At 55.8% G+C, this 15,712-nt stretch overlaps 2 protein-coding genes across 9 annotated transcripts in view; both read right to left on the bottom strand.

Annotated features, from left to right (window-relative positions):
• Window positions 1-2,013: 2,013 nt before the first annotated feature.
• On the bottom strand, window positions 2,014-8,185 carry ZNF213 (zinc finger protein 213). 2 transcript variants are annotated; one of them, XM_057747361.1, is made up of 6 exons: window positions 7,869-8,185; window positions 6,083-6,582; window positions 5,712-5,770; window positions 5,201-5,324; window positions 4,589-4,712; window positions 2,014-3,574 (listed from the first exon to the last, which is right to left on the bottom strand). In XM_057747361.1, the coding sequence occupies exons 2-6, from the start codon at window positions 6,479-6,481 to the stop codon at window positions 2,916-2,918; spliced, it is 1,365 nt and encodes a 454-aa protein (XP_057603344.1). In that variant the 5' UTR covers window positions 6,482-6,582; window positions 7,869-8,185; the 3' UTR covers window positions 2,014-2,915. The 2 variants fall into 2 exon arrangements, with proteins under 2 accessions (XP_057603344.1, XP_057603343.1); XM_057747360.1 differs by lacking the exon at window positions 5,712-5,770 and adding an exon at window positions 4,918-4,985 and having other exon boundaries at window positions 7,869-8,179.
• Window positions 8,186-12,374: 4,189 nt separating this feature from the next.
• Window positions 12,375-15,712, bottom strand: part of ZNF205 (zinc finger protein 205) — a 34,846-nt gene continuing 31,508 nt past the window's right edge. For all 7 annotated transcript variants that reach the window (XM_057748993.1, XM_057748995.1, XM_057748998.1 and 4 more), the window contains one exon: window positions 12,375-15,614. In XM_057748993.1, the coding sequence (XP_057604976.1) occupies window positions 14,548-15,614 (1,067 nt within the window). In that variant the 3' untranslated portion in view covers window positions 12,375-14,547. The remainder of the gene's footprint in view (window positions 15,615-15,712) is intronic.

Below are 15,712 nucleotides of genomic sequence, written 5' to 3'. Positions count from 1 at the left end.
GCAACGGCCGGTGAGGATGGCAGTCACGGAGCTCACCCAGGTGGGTGAGGCAGGCTCCAGGCTCCGCGGCAGCTGGGTGGGGAAGCAACACACAGGCCTGGAGGGAGTGTCTCAGCCCTCCTGCCCACCCCCACCCCATTTTGTCCTGCCCTGCAACCGGGGGTCCCTGGCCAGCCCACTCACCCCTGGGAGCGCTAGAGAGCAGCAGGAAGATGGTGGGGCAGCCCCACAGGGCCTCACAGCGGCTCAGCTCCCAGACCAGCTGCTGGGGCTGCTCGCTGGGGGCCACCAAGGCCACTAGAGCACAGCCCACAGGGCCCCTGTGGGCATCCAGCTGCTCCTGGAACCTAACCAGCTCCTCACGGACGCCCTAAGGCAAGAGCAAGTGCTGGGCCTGAGTCCAGGGAGGCCCCAGGTGGGGCTGGGGGCAGAGGTGGGAGGAGGCAGGCGAGGGCTCACCTGGACTGAGGTCTCCCGCCTCTGGCAGCTCTCAAAGCCCAGGGTCCGGATCACACCCTCCAGGACAGTGAGTGTAGACGCCAACACCTCAGAGCTGCTGACAATCAGGGCCACCCTTGGACCCTGCATGCTGCACTTACCCTGGGGAGGCAAGGCCAGAGATGGGACAGGGTGGGGCTCAGCTGGGAGCCAGTGATGGGCTGGGTCAGGCAGTACCTCTGACTACCTTTCTTCCCAGGCTCTCCTGAGTATCTGTCATCTGCGAGGCCACCTGCAGGGTCCCAGCCACCAAGAAAGCCATGGGGGCAATGTGGGGGTTTCCCTTGAACACAGAGTTCACCTCCCAGTCCCAGTGCCAATGCTCTGGGTCCCAGCCCTTGGCCTCTCTGAGTCCCGTCCTATCAGCTCTGTTTATGAGCTAAACTGGACTCTGCCCCCAGCCCTGGAATCCTGGGCCCTGGGTCCTACGCCCCCAGGCCCTACTCTATTCCCTGGCTCCAGCAGACTACTTCCTGGCTGGCACTAACACACTCCCACCTGCACCAGGAGCCTGTGCTCAATCCTATTCTTAGCTCCTGGCCCACCTGCTATCTGATCTCATTACACCCCAGTGTCTGTTCTGAGCCAGCCACCAGCACCAAAAAAAATCGTGCACTGCTCCCGCCACCCATCACCCCTACTCACTCATGCAGGGTGCCAAAGCACATGCACGCGCGCGCGCGCACACACACACACACACACACACACACAGCAACTGTCAGCCCGAGGGCATGGGGAGCAGCGAAGGGCACCGCCCCAGAGCTAGAAACCCCCAGCTGGACACAGCTGTCCAGTGAGACCCCAGCAGCTTCATCTGGGACATGGGGTCCATTCAGTGACCTCAGCATGAAGCCCAGGTTAAATGGGGGGCAGAGAGGCTGACACACACACTGAGGGACAAAACACCTTGTCTCAGCCTGCCCCCACTGCCTCTCCGGTGGTCCCTGAGCCACCACCTGGTGAGTCAGAAAGGACTCGGGGTAAGACTCTTAGCATGCGCCCACCAGCTCCTCAGGGCCCAGCCTGGGGCCAGGCAGGAGAGGGTCAGATGTAAAGGGCTGGGTGGGGACGGGGCAGGGCCCATCTTGACTCAGCAGCACTCTCTCCCTAAGGGCCTTGAGCACAGGTTCCGCGTGAGCCACCACCCTGACCAGTCATGGGCTCTGAGCCTACGTCCTCATTTCATCAACGGGAGAGAGGAAGTGGCCTGCTGAAGACCCCACGGCTCACTCAGCTCCCCCACTCTCCTGCTGTGTAGGGAGGGGTGCCACCAGCTGTCCCACCCTGAGCTGTCCTCAGACCAGGGCAGGCACTGGCTGACAGGATAAAGACCTGAGGTCCATGGCAGCCCTTGGGGCCCAGGTGACCTGGAGCCAAGGCTGTGGCTCCACCTGATGACTATCTAGCATCACGTGCCACCAGGACCACCAGGCCAGGAGGCTAAGGGGTACGAATTCCAGGTCACCCCCGACCCCCAGAAGCCACCTAAAGAACAAGAACAGCCTGAAGGAAGTTTTCACGTTTATTCAACTTTTCTGCTGCCCTCTGAGGCCAGCTGGGCCAGCGCCTTGGGAGGGCCTGTGGTGTGTCCCTGTGAATGCCCTTCTGCAAGGAATACAGTGCCTCGGGAGTCAGCGACACGTGCTGACGGAGTGCTAGTGTTAAGTACCACAAACCCCAAGACTCCAGAAGAGTGGGGGGCAGCAGGGGCAGCGGGCCTCCACCAGCCCTGTTCTTGGCCTGCACAGGTGGCCTCTGTCCCTGGAGCCAACACCGCCCTCCCCAGGCTGGTGGAGGGTGACTCTCAGGAACTCAGCTGGGGGCAAGCTGGCTGAGAGCAGAGGCAGGCAGCTTCCGTGCTGCTGGGACAGGGCAGAGTGGTCAATGCCTGGAAACAGGAAGGGGTGAAGGCCAGAGAGCCCCTGTGGCCGCGTCCAGCACCCAGGTCCTCACAGGTGTGGACTGACTCTCCCAGAGCTCAGCAGCACCCTGAGGCTTAGCCTCCACCTCCGTGGGAAGGCACAGGATGGCAGGACAGAAGGCCTGGCCCACAGACCTAGCCAAGAAGGTCGGGAACAGAGCGACAGGGCCAAGCAAGACTGAAGGGGGTTCTGGGATGGGGACCCCAGGCCTGCCAGAGTCCTCACACTTCCCTGTGCCCCAGCCTCTCCCCTGCGCTCAGGCCACCTGCCTGGAATGTGCGGGGGCTCCGGGAAACCAGGGGGCAAGAAAACCCCCAGAGCAGCTGGGGCATGGTGACGAGGTCACAGGGGAGTCCATGCCTGGGGGGTGATGGCCAGGTCCGTGGGCCTGCAGGGCAGGTGGGTTCTGCAAGTGGGGGGCCCTGCAGTCCTGCCCGCAGCAGGGTTGGTGGATTCAGGCAGGCGGGGACCCCACCTGGGCTGCCCCTCAGGCCCTCACCCCACGGGCTGGGCCATCTTGGCGTGCAGGCTCTGGTGGGCGATGAGGTGGGCGCGCTGCTTGAAGCTCTTGTCGCACTCGCCGCAGCCAAAGGGCCGCTCGCCTGTGTGCACGCGCCGGTGGTCCAGCAGGTAGGAGCGCAGCGAGAAGCTCTTGCCGCAGTCACTGCAGCCGAAAGGCTTCTCGCCTGTGTGGATGCGCTGGTGGTCGGCCAGGTAGGCGCTGCGGCTGAAGCTCTTGCCGCACTCAGAGCAGGAGAAGGGCTTCTGGCCCGTGTGCACGCCCTGGTGGCGCACCAGGTCCGAGGAGCTGCGGAAGCTCTTGTCGCACTCCTGGCACTTGTGCGGCTTCTCGCCCGTGTGTGTGCGCTGGTGGCGCGCCAGGTCGGAGCCCCAGCGGAAGCGCTTGCCGCACTGGCCGCAGCTGTGCGGCTTCTCGGCCGCCAGGTCCCGGAACTGCCGCCGCCGCGTGGGCGGCCTTCCCCGCCGCGCCCCCACCGCCCGCCCCCGGGGTGCCCCCAGCCAGGCCCCGCCGTCCCAGGTCTCAGCCTCCTCGGGCCTCCAGGACACGGTCACATCGCCAACTGCCTGGCACGGGAGCGCCGTCACCGCCTCCTCCAGCCGGGATCTCTCGCTGTGGCTCTTGGGCCCCAAACCTGCAAGCGGGGAGGAGGCGGCCTCTTCAGTGCCACGCAGTTCCAGGCCAGGGCTGAGGGGAGGCAGTAACGGGGGTCTGGGCCAGCGCTCGGGTGCTCAGGTTCGGAGGGCCTTGGGCTCTAGTAGCCCCCAGCCTCAGCTTCCTCCTCCATGAAATGGGGAGAGGACACAACGACTGCAGAGAAACCGTTCAGAGTAGGAGGCAAGGGGCCTGCGAGGCGTCTCCAGCAAAGGCACTTACTAACTACAGGCCTAACTAACCTAGCGTCCTTCGCACAGCTGGGATCTTGTGGCCCACTTGGAGCCCTGGCTAGTCAGACTCCAAAACTGCACAGATTCGATGGTCTGTAAGTGACCCAAACCCTCACCATCGTTACCGGCAACCAAGGAGCCACAGGGCTTGGCTAACACAGTTCCTCCAGCTACACAAGCTCCTGTCCTCTCAGCTCAAGAACAAATGGATGCTGTTGGGAGGGATCCCAGCCGGTCCCATTGAGTTGTGAGGATTCAATGCAATGATCCCTAAACAGTGCTTAGGAAGGCCCTGGCCTGGAGAGAAACTGGGCAGTGTGGCCTCTAGTGAGCAGGTGTCTGTATGCACCTCACAACCACAATTGCATGAAGTCCCAGCTCCGTCCCTTCAGTGTCTTCCGACCTCTCTGAGTCTCAGGTCCCTTGTCTATAAATGTGCACACAATTCTGTGCAGCAGCTTGTGAGGGTCCCCTGAGAAGATGCCTGTACCCATGCTCAGCACAGTGCTGGTGTGGTGCCCATGTGATCACAGGTAGAGAACCGTCAACACCAGCACAAATGAAACCCCTCGGGGCTCTTAAAGAGACGCAGGGAAGGCCCTCCTGGAGCCAGCTAAATAAGGAGCAGGGAGGAAGACGAGGATTCCAGCAGGGTGTGCAGGGGTGGGGCCAGACTGGGCCCACCCGGTGCTCCTGCTGCGACACCCTCCAGCTCAGAAGAGCCAAGGACCCCTAGGGTCCCCACTGTGCCCACTGCTTACCCAGGGCAACGTTCCGGGAGTTCTCCCTTTTTATGTCCCAGAAGAGATCCCGCTGAGCAGGGTCCAGGGATCCCCATTCTTCCCGGGAGAAATAGAAGGGAATGTCTCCAAATGTCACAGGTCCCTGGAATGAGGTGAGAAAACCCAGCTCAGGGCTGCCTTGCTCAGGACTCCCCAGGCAGTCACGGGCAGTGACAGAAAGGGGGCTGGGACGGGAAACAGGATGAATCCAGGCTGGGAAAGGCTAGATGAGGAGGCCTTGGTGAGAAGGCAAGGCCCATTTCAGGGACTCATCAGCATCAGAGGGGACAGAGGGACTGGTAACTCACCCCAGTGGCAAAGCAGGTATCTGTCATCTCTCTGGTGCTCCCCTCTTTAAGAAGAGCCGGAAGCTGGGCTGAAGGGAAAGAATGGAGCCTCAGAGAGGCCAGCCCAGATCGGGAGTGAGATCTCACGCACTCTCCTCCACTCACACACGCACAGACACACACACATACACACACGTGCCTTGCCTTCCCGGGACAGAAATACCCTACCTGCTCCCCTTAGGGCAACGCCCAGGAAGGACTCAGGTCCCTGCCCAGCCACTCTGCCACCTTCAAGCTTACTCACCACCATGGCTGTGCTGCTCCCAGGGTATAGATGGCCGGCTTCGTGTCCCTGCCTTCCGGGGAGGCCCCTGGGCCTGGGATCCCTGGACTGCAGCCTCGGGTTCCGCTCCCTCCGAGGGTACATCCTGTGCAGGAACCACAATATGCTCATCAGCACCGAGACCAGACGGGGGAGACAGAGTTTAACCCCTGGGAAGGAGACACAGGACACGTCCCTCATGAGGCTGGGTGTGGGGAAGAAGGTCAACACCGGGTCCCAGGAAAGACCAGATGAGAATGTGACACCCGGCAGTGCTATGTGCCCAGGGACACTCCCTTACCAAGCGTGAGGCAAGAACCAGCCCCTAAAGGCAAGAATCAAAGAGCCACTAAGCAAGGGGCAGTTGGGGGGGAACCTTCCTGTCAAGGGCAGAACCCCACACCCCTGCCACACATTAGCATCTCCCCAGACGCTTCCAGCGTCAAGGACCCAACACCCCACAAGGCAGCAGGGTTCACAGGGACAGCTCTACCTTCTCACACCCCCTCTGGTGCTCTCACTATGCACATCTCTGTATCCCCAGGGCCCGGCCTAGAGCAGGACAAAATAAACATTTGCAGAAGCTGCAGAGCTAAAACCTGCCATCCTGGAGCATGCCCACTGTGGTCCTGCTGCTGCCCTCCAAAGCCACCAAAAAGAAACCGGATTCACCTGAACAATGTCTTCTAGAAAGGCCACACATTATGACAAACTCCTGTGGACACTCCCTCTGACTTTCCATGTCCTACCCCTCAACCCCCACCCCCACCCTGAACCCAGGAGCACTCCTCTCTATTGAAACGACCACCTCTCCTCAGTCCAGATGCCATCCAGGTGCCCCTGGATGTGGAAGGGGCCCCTCACCTGTGGCCAAGCTTTCACTGGCTGCTTTTGCAGGTCCTCCACCAAGGCAACAGCTTCCTCACCACTCCCTGGACACCGTTCGCACACCCAGCCCTGGACGCCCACGGGCAGCACGCTCAGGAACTGCTCCAGCACCAGCAGCTCCAGGATCTGCTCCTTGGTGTGCAGCTCTGGCCGCAGCCAGCGGCAGCAGAGCTCCCAGAGCTGGCTGAAGGCCTCATGGGGCCCGCCCGCATTCCCGTAGCAGAACTGCCGAAAGCGCTGGCGGCATGCCTCTGAATCCCTGCTGTCTTCCTGCTGGGCAGAGTCCTGCTCCCAGGAGGGATCTTCTACCTTCACGATCAGAAGCCCTTCTCCCTCCCCAGGAGCCTGGTCCTGAGGCTCTGGGGGGGCTGCCATTCCCCCGGCCTAAGGCTCAGGGCTGGTTAGCCTCAACCTAGGCCTTCAATTGCCCAGAGGGACCCCCAGTGGCAGCTGGGTTGACATCTGGACAGGCACTCCTGGGGAAAGAGCAAAACAGCAGGAGGGGGGCGGTACATGAGCAATCACCAGTCTAGAGGGACATCCAGGGACTCCAGCTCCCGTTCTTCCTAGCCCTGAAGCCTTTCTTAGGATCTCCTGTAATGCCTTACTCTTGCTCACGTGACTCTCTCTCCTACCAATACAGGTCCAAGGCCCTTCATCCTCAGCTCCAAAATCCAAAACGTCTAGGTTTTCAACACCTGGCCTACTGACATGAGATGATCATATTTATAATCCCCACTTATCTCACTTAACGTAAATGTTCATATGTTCTATGGCAGCAGTATTAATGTATATGTTCAGTTTGTAAAAACTCATCAAGCTGTACTTCTGATGTATATTTCTGTATGTTATTCTTCAATTTAAAAAAGTTTTTTTAACTGGGAATTCCCTGGCTGTCCAGTGGTTAGGACTCTGCATTTTCACCTCCAGGGGCCCAGGGTTCGATCCCTGGGTGGGGAACTAAGATCCGCAAGCCATGCAGTGTGCCCAAAGAAAAAAAAATGTTTTTAAAACTAATGTTTTGTCCCAGATTCTGCTGCCAGTGTTAGTTGATATACAATATATGTACTGCATTATCTTTCTCAAATTTGAAAACTTCTTAATTCCAAAAGGCATCTGGCCCTTGGGTGTCAGCAAAGGGCCCACAGACACCATCCTAAGCCGTTCATCCACAGATACACGTGAACGTGACACACAGTTATACCTTATTGCTACTCTTCACAAGTCCTGAAAGGTGTGTATTTTGGAGTTTTCTTTAATTGCTTTTTCAACAAAAAAGTGATACAAACCATTGTAATAAAGGGGGGGGGGTTAAACAACACATAAATACATAAAAGAGAAATTCTCCCTTCCACACTGCAGCAGCACCCCCATTAACAGTCTGACATATGGCCTCCCAAATCTTTCCCTGTGCATTTACTGGAAATATATCCATAGAAACGGGGTGGGGGGGGGAGTGCTTTGTGCGTGTTTTTACATAAATGAGGTCTTACTGCAATACTGTTTTGTCATTTGCTTTTCTACCCGGCAATGCTTCTTCATCAGCCGCTCTAGAAGATTCCGCGGTATGGATGTACTCGTTTCTTAATGAATACCCACCCGAGTGAGATATTCGGGTTGCTTCCAGTTCTTTTCTACTACACGCTAAGCACTTTATTTACTTTATTCTCCTACTCTTCACAACACCCCTGCAAGGTACGCTCTCCATGCTCATCCTCCAGTGACGGTGGAGGAGGCTCCGTTCGGAGAGAGCAGGACTCACCAGGGTCGCTCAGCAGGACTACTCGGCAGTCGGGAACGCGGACCCGGCCGGAGCCCCGCGCTCGGTCCCAGCAGCCTTGCCTGCGCGGAGATGAGAGGCGAAGGGGCGGGAAGCGGGTGCGGTGCCCCAGGCTTACCCCTCCCCGCACCTCCCAGCGGTGCGCGCCCCCTTGGGCCTCTGCCTCCGGGCGCCGGCCCCGGACGCCCGGAACCCCGCACTCTACTTCGGAGGCAGGCGGCCCGCGTCGCCGGTCCCGCCCCCCGGGACATACACCGCCCACAGAGCCCGGAGCGTTCCCAGTTTCCGCCGCCAGGTCTCGACGCCGGAAATTCGCGCGGGGCTCGCCGGGAAACGGGAGGGCGCATGCGCGGAGGGAAGCACTCCCAACTACACTCTTCAGGAGGCCGTTCACCCATTATATTGGCCGTCTCCCTGATGCGTGACCAATGAACGGGGAGAATTCCCAGCGATGGCCAATCAGAAGGCAGTGACGTCATGCGCGCCAACACCCACGCCCCCAGGCTGGGGTCTGCGTCTAGACTCCTGGTGTCTTTCTGTTTCTCGGTTTGTTTTCCAGTTTTCTGTGCTCCTCTGGCCCGTGGAGGGTGAAAAGGGAAAACCAAGACTGGCCTGCTGGGCAAATATGTTGCTTGGCCCAACTACGAGGGGAGTGCCCGCTCCGCCGGAAGGGATGCTGTGGCGTGGACTCTTTCTTCCGTCCCCGCCTCTTTCCGCTCCAAAGTGGGTCGAGGGCTGAGGGGGCCGTCGTCCTGGAGCTGGAGCTCGGCCTTGGGAGACTCGTTTATACTTTTTGGAGTCCCGCCCCCGCCCAAGCCCCGCACTCTCCCACCAGATTTGTCTGAAGGATAGCGGGGATCTCTGGGCTGGGGAGAATCTAAAGCAGGGAGGCCGCGTCGGGGAAGTTCTGGGTTCTCCTTTCCAGGACGTGCTCCCACCCCCTTCTTACTCCCCTTGGAGATCTGAGGCTCCAGATCTTTTCCTGAAATAGAAAATCCTTTCTTGTGGTTGTTGTTTGATTATGCAAGTATTGCACCCTTAGTGTGGGAAAGAAAATAAAGTATGGAAAATCATAAAGGTATCCATATCCACAAGGCTGGCTTCCTCCCTCAGCTCACATGACACTCCCTCAAAGTGGTTTTTCCCTAACCCTATGTAAACAGCACCCCACCCACCCCCGCCGCCATGCTTCTGCCCTGCCTTATTTTTCTTCCTAATGTTTATTTGTATAATATTTGCCTCCCACTACTAGAGTATAATTTTCATGAGATCATACTGTTCTCACTGCCCTACTTCCAGCACCTAAAATACTGTGCCTGGCACAATATTTGTTGAATAACTGAAGGTAAAAATTAAAATATCCCTAATAAGGCCTTGCAGAAATAAGCACTATTGATACTTTAGTCTTAGGTTCTACAGTTATGAATATTTCTAATATAAATCTGGAATCATTGTATTTAATGTTTTGTTGGCTCGAGTCAAATCAGAATTTGTAAATAAAATCCATCTGTTTTGCAAGCTGCATAGTATTCCAAAACATGGAAGTTCCATATTCCATTTAAAGTCCCTTACTCTTGGACATTTAGATTAATTCCATTTTTCTGTATTTGCAGATATTTACTACACACACCTTACTGCATTTGCTTGAACAACTTGCTGGAAGGGATGAGCCCAGGCTGTTCTATGAGGACAGCTGAAGTGGTTGCTACTGAGCTCCCTCTCCTCCCTCTACTGACTCCACTGCAAAACTGCACAAGAAGGAACTTGAAAGTCCCTTTTTTCCAGTGTGGCCTTACAGTGTTCTTCCAACGCCCTCTGCTGACAAAGACAAACATCAAATTGGCTTGCAAAGGAGAACTGTCTGTGGGGTCCGGCTCCATTATCACAAAGTAGGACAAAAAGAATGTATTGGGGGCTGAGAGACAATAAATAAATGGCACACCTACCATGTACTCTATTGGGCATTTCTGGTGGATGATAAATAATTTGTATATAATTATATTGAAATTGACCACTTTATTGTACTTTCCTTTCCTTCTGATAGTTTTATTTTTCTATGATGTAAAAAGTAAAAATTTTCTTTCCAGAAAATTCACATTCATTTCCAGAATTTATACTCATTATTTTCTTAGTCTTATAGCATTGTCCAAAACTCCCTAAATAGTGTTAAAAATTCAGAACATGGGACTTCCCTGGTAGTACAGTGGTTAAGACTCCATGCTCCTAATGCAGGGGGCCCAGGTTTGATCCCTGGTCAGGGAACTATATCTCACATGCATGCTGCAACTAAGAGTGCACATGCCACAACTAAGGAGCCCACATGCTGCAATGAAGGAGCCAGTGCAACCAAATGAATAAATTATTTTTTTTTAAAGTGAAGCTTAACATTAAAAAAAAAATTCAGGACAGCAGGCATCATTGTCTTGGGTAGTGAAAATACTTTTAATGACTTACGATTAACTGTCTATTGTTTGTCTCTAATATATATCCATGCTTGTTATTAAGGAGCATCTATTCTCATTTGCAGCAGAAAGACCACTAGTGGTTCCCCAATATCAGTTTTCCCTTTCTTTAGTAAGAACTTTTCAATGGGCACGTGGCCCTTTAGAATAAAGAGTATATATTTCCCAGTCTCTCCTGCATTTAAGTATGGCCATGTAATTAAATTGAAGATAATAAGATATGAGCAGATGCACTGTATGCATCTTAATGGAAAGGGATGGGTCATATCTTCCTATTCTCTTTTCCCCAACTGCTAGCATGAATTTGGACATAGTGGCATGGCTCATGCAGATGACAGTAACAGCAGAGGTGTCAAAGCAATAAGACAGGAGGCACCTGGATTCCTGATAATTGTGGAGCCACCGACTAGCCCTGGATTTATACCCAGACAGTGATGTAAGAGAGAAATAGACACTGAGTTTAAGCCAGTGTTATTTTGGATTTCTATTTCAACCAGAATGTATACCCTAACTAGCACTACTGCCTGCTAAGAGTTTATGCATTAAAAATAGAAATAGAAAAAATACATATTTATTTTTATAATTTCTCCTATGGGATATTGGATATTCAGAATTTCTGTGTCATTTTGACTAAATTTTGATAGTTTTAATTTTTTCTAAGAAATTATCCCTATCATCAACAGTTTCAGATTTATTAACATAAAGTTGTACATAATATTTGCATTAGATTAAACTTTTAAAAATCGGCACATATGGTTAAATCCTACTGCTTGTTTTGCGATGGTGAGATGGCACTTTAATGGTGGTGGGCTAGGAGGAGTCTGGGTTTCAAATGACTTTGTGGATTAGGGCTGCCATGCCAGTCCTGCCATAGGCTTACCTCCAGCCCACCTCCAGATATTATCTTGAGAAATACACTTCTGTCATGTTTAAGATCATCTTATTTTGGGTCTCTGTTATTTGTAGTTGAACTGAATCCTGATTCGCTACCTCATAGGCTTGTTTTAAAGATTAAATAAATGAGGGACTTCCCCGGTGGCCCAGTGGCTACAGCTCTGCGCTCCCAGTGCAGGGGGCCCACGTTCAATCCCTGGTCAGGGAACTAGATTCTGCATGCCACAACTAAAGATCCCGCATGCCGCAACTAAGACCTGGCACAGCCAAATAAGTAAATAAATGAGAGAATACATGTAGACCACTTAGTCCAGTTTAACACAAGGCCGACTCTGAGGGCTGCTGTTTGGCGACGCGGGGGGCAGAGGGGAAAAGGCAAAATTTCAAAGCCCAAAGCGTTGAACAGTTGCCAGGCAACCATGCGGCTTGTGGGCGTGAAGCTGCGGGGGTGCAGCGTGGTCCGAGAGCAAACGCCAGTCGTGATTGGTGAGTTTTGCTGGCGCCGCCCCCCCCCCCCGCTCCGCCTCGACACTTGATTGGCAAACGGCAGAGTGGGAGGTTCCGGACCTTCCGGAACCTATCCTCCAGGTTGCGTTGACCCACCCCCAAGACAGATCCCGGCGGGTCTCCAGACCTCGCCACCCCGCGAGGTCACACGAGCTCGGGACGAGCTTCCCAAGCTAGCGCAGTGCTGAATCAGCCGACATCCCCGGCCCGAGGGCAGCGCACCTTCTGCAAGGACCTGGGCCAGGGAATTCCCTGGTGGTCCAGTGGTTGGGACTCAGCGTTTTCATTGCCCGGGGCCGGGTTCAATCCCTGGTCGGGAAACTAAGATCCCGCAAGGTGCCCCGCGCGGCCAAAAGGGAAAGGGGAGAAAAAAAGACCTGGGCGGACCACACAGGGAGGGGGTAGGAAGCCCCGAGGAAATATTTCCCCTTTTCTCCGCCCCCCGCTCTATTCCAGAATGCACAGGTGTGCAGGTCAACCATAAGCAACCGGGTCGCGTTCTCCAGTGCTGAGAAGCTGTCAGGTGTGAGCAGGAGCCAGGAGGAAGCAAGCACTTCTGAGCCTCCTCACCACCTCCCCAGACATCAAAACCCTTCTCTGCCCACCCTCCCCCCCACACCTGTCAGTGACGCTCCATCAGCCACCAAATCATGAACACCATTTAGCCTGACAGTCTAGGCCCCTTCACGACGCTCCAGCTACCTCTTGTCTTGGCTGTTCTTGTCAAATAGTTCCCAAACTGCCAAATTCCACTCTTAAAATGCTCTAGCTAGGTCTATCCCAGAATGGTGGCCTCTGGATGGATCTCTAGGGTGAAGTGGACAGACTCATGGGGTCCCTGGACTCATATCTCTCTGCATTGCGCTATGAAAAGGCAAAAGAGTTTCTCCTGGATACTGTGGTTTCTGAGCTCCTCAGAGGCCCTGGCTCATTCCACAGACCTCTGGGTGGTTCAAGTCCTGACACAAGGGCCACGTGGCCCAAGGAACTGAAATCAAAGCAAGCAAATACCCACTGGGCAAATTAGTACTCTGTGCTAAGCTCGGCGAATTGATGACAGCTCCCAGTGTCATTTTAACAAGTCTCCTTCCCACCCCTGAGCTCCTGGGAGCAGTGAGCCTGCTTTATGTGAGTAAGAGCCCCTCACACTGAACCAAGCAGAGAAACCCCATTTCTGGCTGAGTGACTGGCACCACGAAGACAAACTGAAGGGTAGAAACTTTCTTTCTCACATCTTCGAGAAAGAGCAACCAATTGAACCACCCCTGCCAACAGCCCAACCCTAGACGCCACCAAGTCTTGCCTGGGCCCCCACTAGCCAGCAGCTTCCTGGTGACCAGCTAATTACATGTCCCCCCCCCCCATCTCCAGCTGAGTCCAGCACCCCTGTAGGTCAAGTCTACTGTCTGTCTTACTCTTTTTAGGCAGCCCTGCCTCATAATATCATGCACTACTAATTAGACAGATAGTAGCTGTGCGGGTGCATGGAAATACAGGTATTCTTTACAGGATAAAAACCCTGGACCTGAGCCCCAGCTTCCAGTTCTCTGGTTGAATGACTTTGGAGAAGTTATTGGACTTCTCGGCCTGTTTCCTCCTCTATAAAACTGAGATAAAACCCACTGCTCACAGTTGTAAACAGTTGAGGCAACATACATATGGAGCTTGGCCCCCCGCCTGACACGGCAGCTGCAACTGGCAGCTATTATTACTATTCTCAGTTCACTATCCTGTTCAAGACATTTCATCCCTTATTGGCTGGGAGCTAACTGGGGCTGCGACCGCCCTGCTGGCCCTGTGATCCACAGAGACAGGTGGGGTCCCAACAGCCTCCCTGATGCAGACATCCTCAAGGTCATTTGGTGTCAGAACTGAATGTAATTGTGAAAGCTGAGCAGCAAACCTAGGATAATAAGCAAGCTGAGCCCAGCCCTCCCCGGGGACGGGGGGTGGGAAGGTGGAGAATGGGAAACTTCAGAGCTAAAAAAACCAGAAGGCCAGGAGTAAAACAGCCAGGCAGGGGCAGGTAGGGCCAATTATAAAGGACATGTGCAAAGAGACCAAGGAGGTGAGAAGTAGGAGAGGGAGCTGGCAGCAGTCTCAGAAAGGACCAGAAGGAGCAGGGGTCCCTGGTAAGTGAGAAATCCTCACTGGATTATTGTTGGGTCCCCAGGGACACAGGTGAAAATGTCCAGTCACAAAATGCAGGCCCTGGTGCCTGAGACAGGAGATGGGAGGGCAGGAGACACTGAGCATGAATTCCCATGCTGGCTCGGCCTTGCTCCTGGCTCCCAAAGGGAAGAGCCAAGGAAGGGTCCAGAACTCAGTGGGCAATGCCTGGGATGAGTGACCACAGCAGCAGACCACCCCACTGCGTCGATTTCAGAAGTGGCCAGTTGGCTTCAGGTCTGGAAAACCTCTGTGCTCAGAAGCCTTTGCTATAGGCTCCACAATGGGTCGCAAGCCAGGTGAAGGCTGGGGAGGAAGTTGCCCAAGCCCCCACAGGGCTGAGTGAGGACACACTGGGTTGACTCAGGAGCCTCCCCTTCCCCAGAAAGTCGGGGGTCAGCCTCCAGGGCCCCATGAGACAGAGCTATAGGCTGTCGCTGGAATTCCAAGGCCTTTAATTTGTGGCCAGACTGCCTGCTCCCCACCAGAGCTCCTCCCCTGTTTCCATGCCCCACCCCCATGCCAGCACCTCCCCAGCTCCCTTCCTGGGCCTCCCAGGTCACATCCTGCAGCAGTTGCCCCCACCCCTTCCCCTCCCTCCCGGCTCCCCGCCCCTCTTTCCCGGCCTCCTAGGTGGGGGCCGGCGGGGGTGCCGCCAGAGCCCCGGCCGCCCCCAGCACCAGCATGGCCAGGGCCTTGGGCCCCGCAGTGTGGATCTTCTCGTGCCGGTGCAGGTTGGAGCGCCGGCTGAAGCTCTTGCCACACAGGGGGCAGGAGTAGGGCCGGACTCCACGGTGGGTACGCTGGTGGGCGGTGAGGTGCGAGCTGTGGCTGAAGCTCTTGCCGCAGTCGAGGCAGTGGTAGGGCTTCTCGCCGGTGTGTGTGCGGTTGTGGGCGATGAGGTTGGAGCGCTGGCTGAAGCACTTGCCGCACTCGGGGCATGGGTAGGGCTTGACCCCGGTGTGGGTGCGCTGGTGGGTGACCAGGGCCGAGCTCTGCGTAAAGCACTTGCCGCAGATGGGGCACTTGTGCGGCTTGGCGCCTGTATGGGTGCCCTGGTGGGTGACCAGGTCCGAGCGGCGGGTGAAGCGCTTGGCACAGCGGTCGCACACGTAGGGCTTCTCGCCCGTGTGGATGCGCTGGTGCTGGATCAGCGTCGAATGGTGGCTGAAGCTCTTCCAGCAGGATGGGCAGGTGTAGGGCTTCTCGCCGGTGTGGATGATCTGGTGCTGGATGAGGTGCGAGCTGCGGCCGAAGCGCTTGCCGCAGTCTGTGCAGGCATAGGGCTTCTCACCCGTGTGTGTGCGCCGGTGCGTCACCAGGTGCGAGTGCCAGCTGAAGGCCTTGCCGCACTGCTCGCACTTGTAGGTCTTCTTGCTGGCATCGCTGTCAGGGGCCAGGCCCTCCTCTCTGCTCTCGGGGGCGGACGTCTCCCCCTCTCTGGGTTGCTCTGGGAAGCAGCCCTCCTGGGCTTTCGGGAGGCCAGCGTCAGGTGGGGCTGGTTCTGGCTGTGCCTCCTCCACGGGACCTGGCTGCACATCGTCCTTGGAGGGCCCTGAGCTCTGACCGCCAACTGCTCGCTGCTCGCACTGTGGGGGGACCCCCTGGGCTCTCCCCACCCTGCTTTTGAAGGACTTCACATCCCCAAGGGCTCCCAAGGATGGGGCCAGCTCTTCCTTGCCCACCTCCACAGCTCCTGGATAAAGAGGGTTTCCAGCAAGAGAGAGGTTTTCATGAGGGCCCTGGGGGAATTCTGGAGATGGCGATAGGGCAAGGACCCACGGGAAACCCTGG

This window comes from Hippopotamus amphibius, chromosome 9, assembly GCF_030028045.1.
Source record: "Hippopotamus amphibius kiboko isolate mHipAmp2 chromosome 9, mHipAmp2.hap2, whole genome shotgun sequence".
NCBI lineage: Eukaryota > Metazoa > Chordata > Mammalia > Artiodactyla > Hippopotamidae > Hippopotamus > Hippopotamus amphibius.
This window is presented reverse-complemented; position numbering and strand designations above follow the sequence as displayed.

Bases quoted from the DNA above. Each gene is read 5' to 3' on its own strand.
- ZNF213 (XM_057747360.1), bottom strand. From the start codon at position 6,481: ATGGCAGCCCCCCCAGAGCCTCAGGACCAGGCTCCTGGGGAGGGAGAA. The intron at 5,325-6,082 runs GTGAGGGGCCCC...GTTCCTGCACAG, and splicing joins CAGTGAAAGCTTGGCCACAG to GATGTACCCTCGGAGGGAGC. The intron at 4,713-4,917 runs GTGAGTTACCAG...ACCTCATTCCAG, and splicing joins ATACCTGCTTTGCCACTGGG to GGACCTGTGACATTTGGAGA.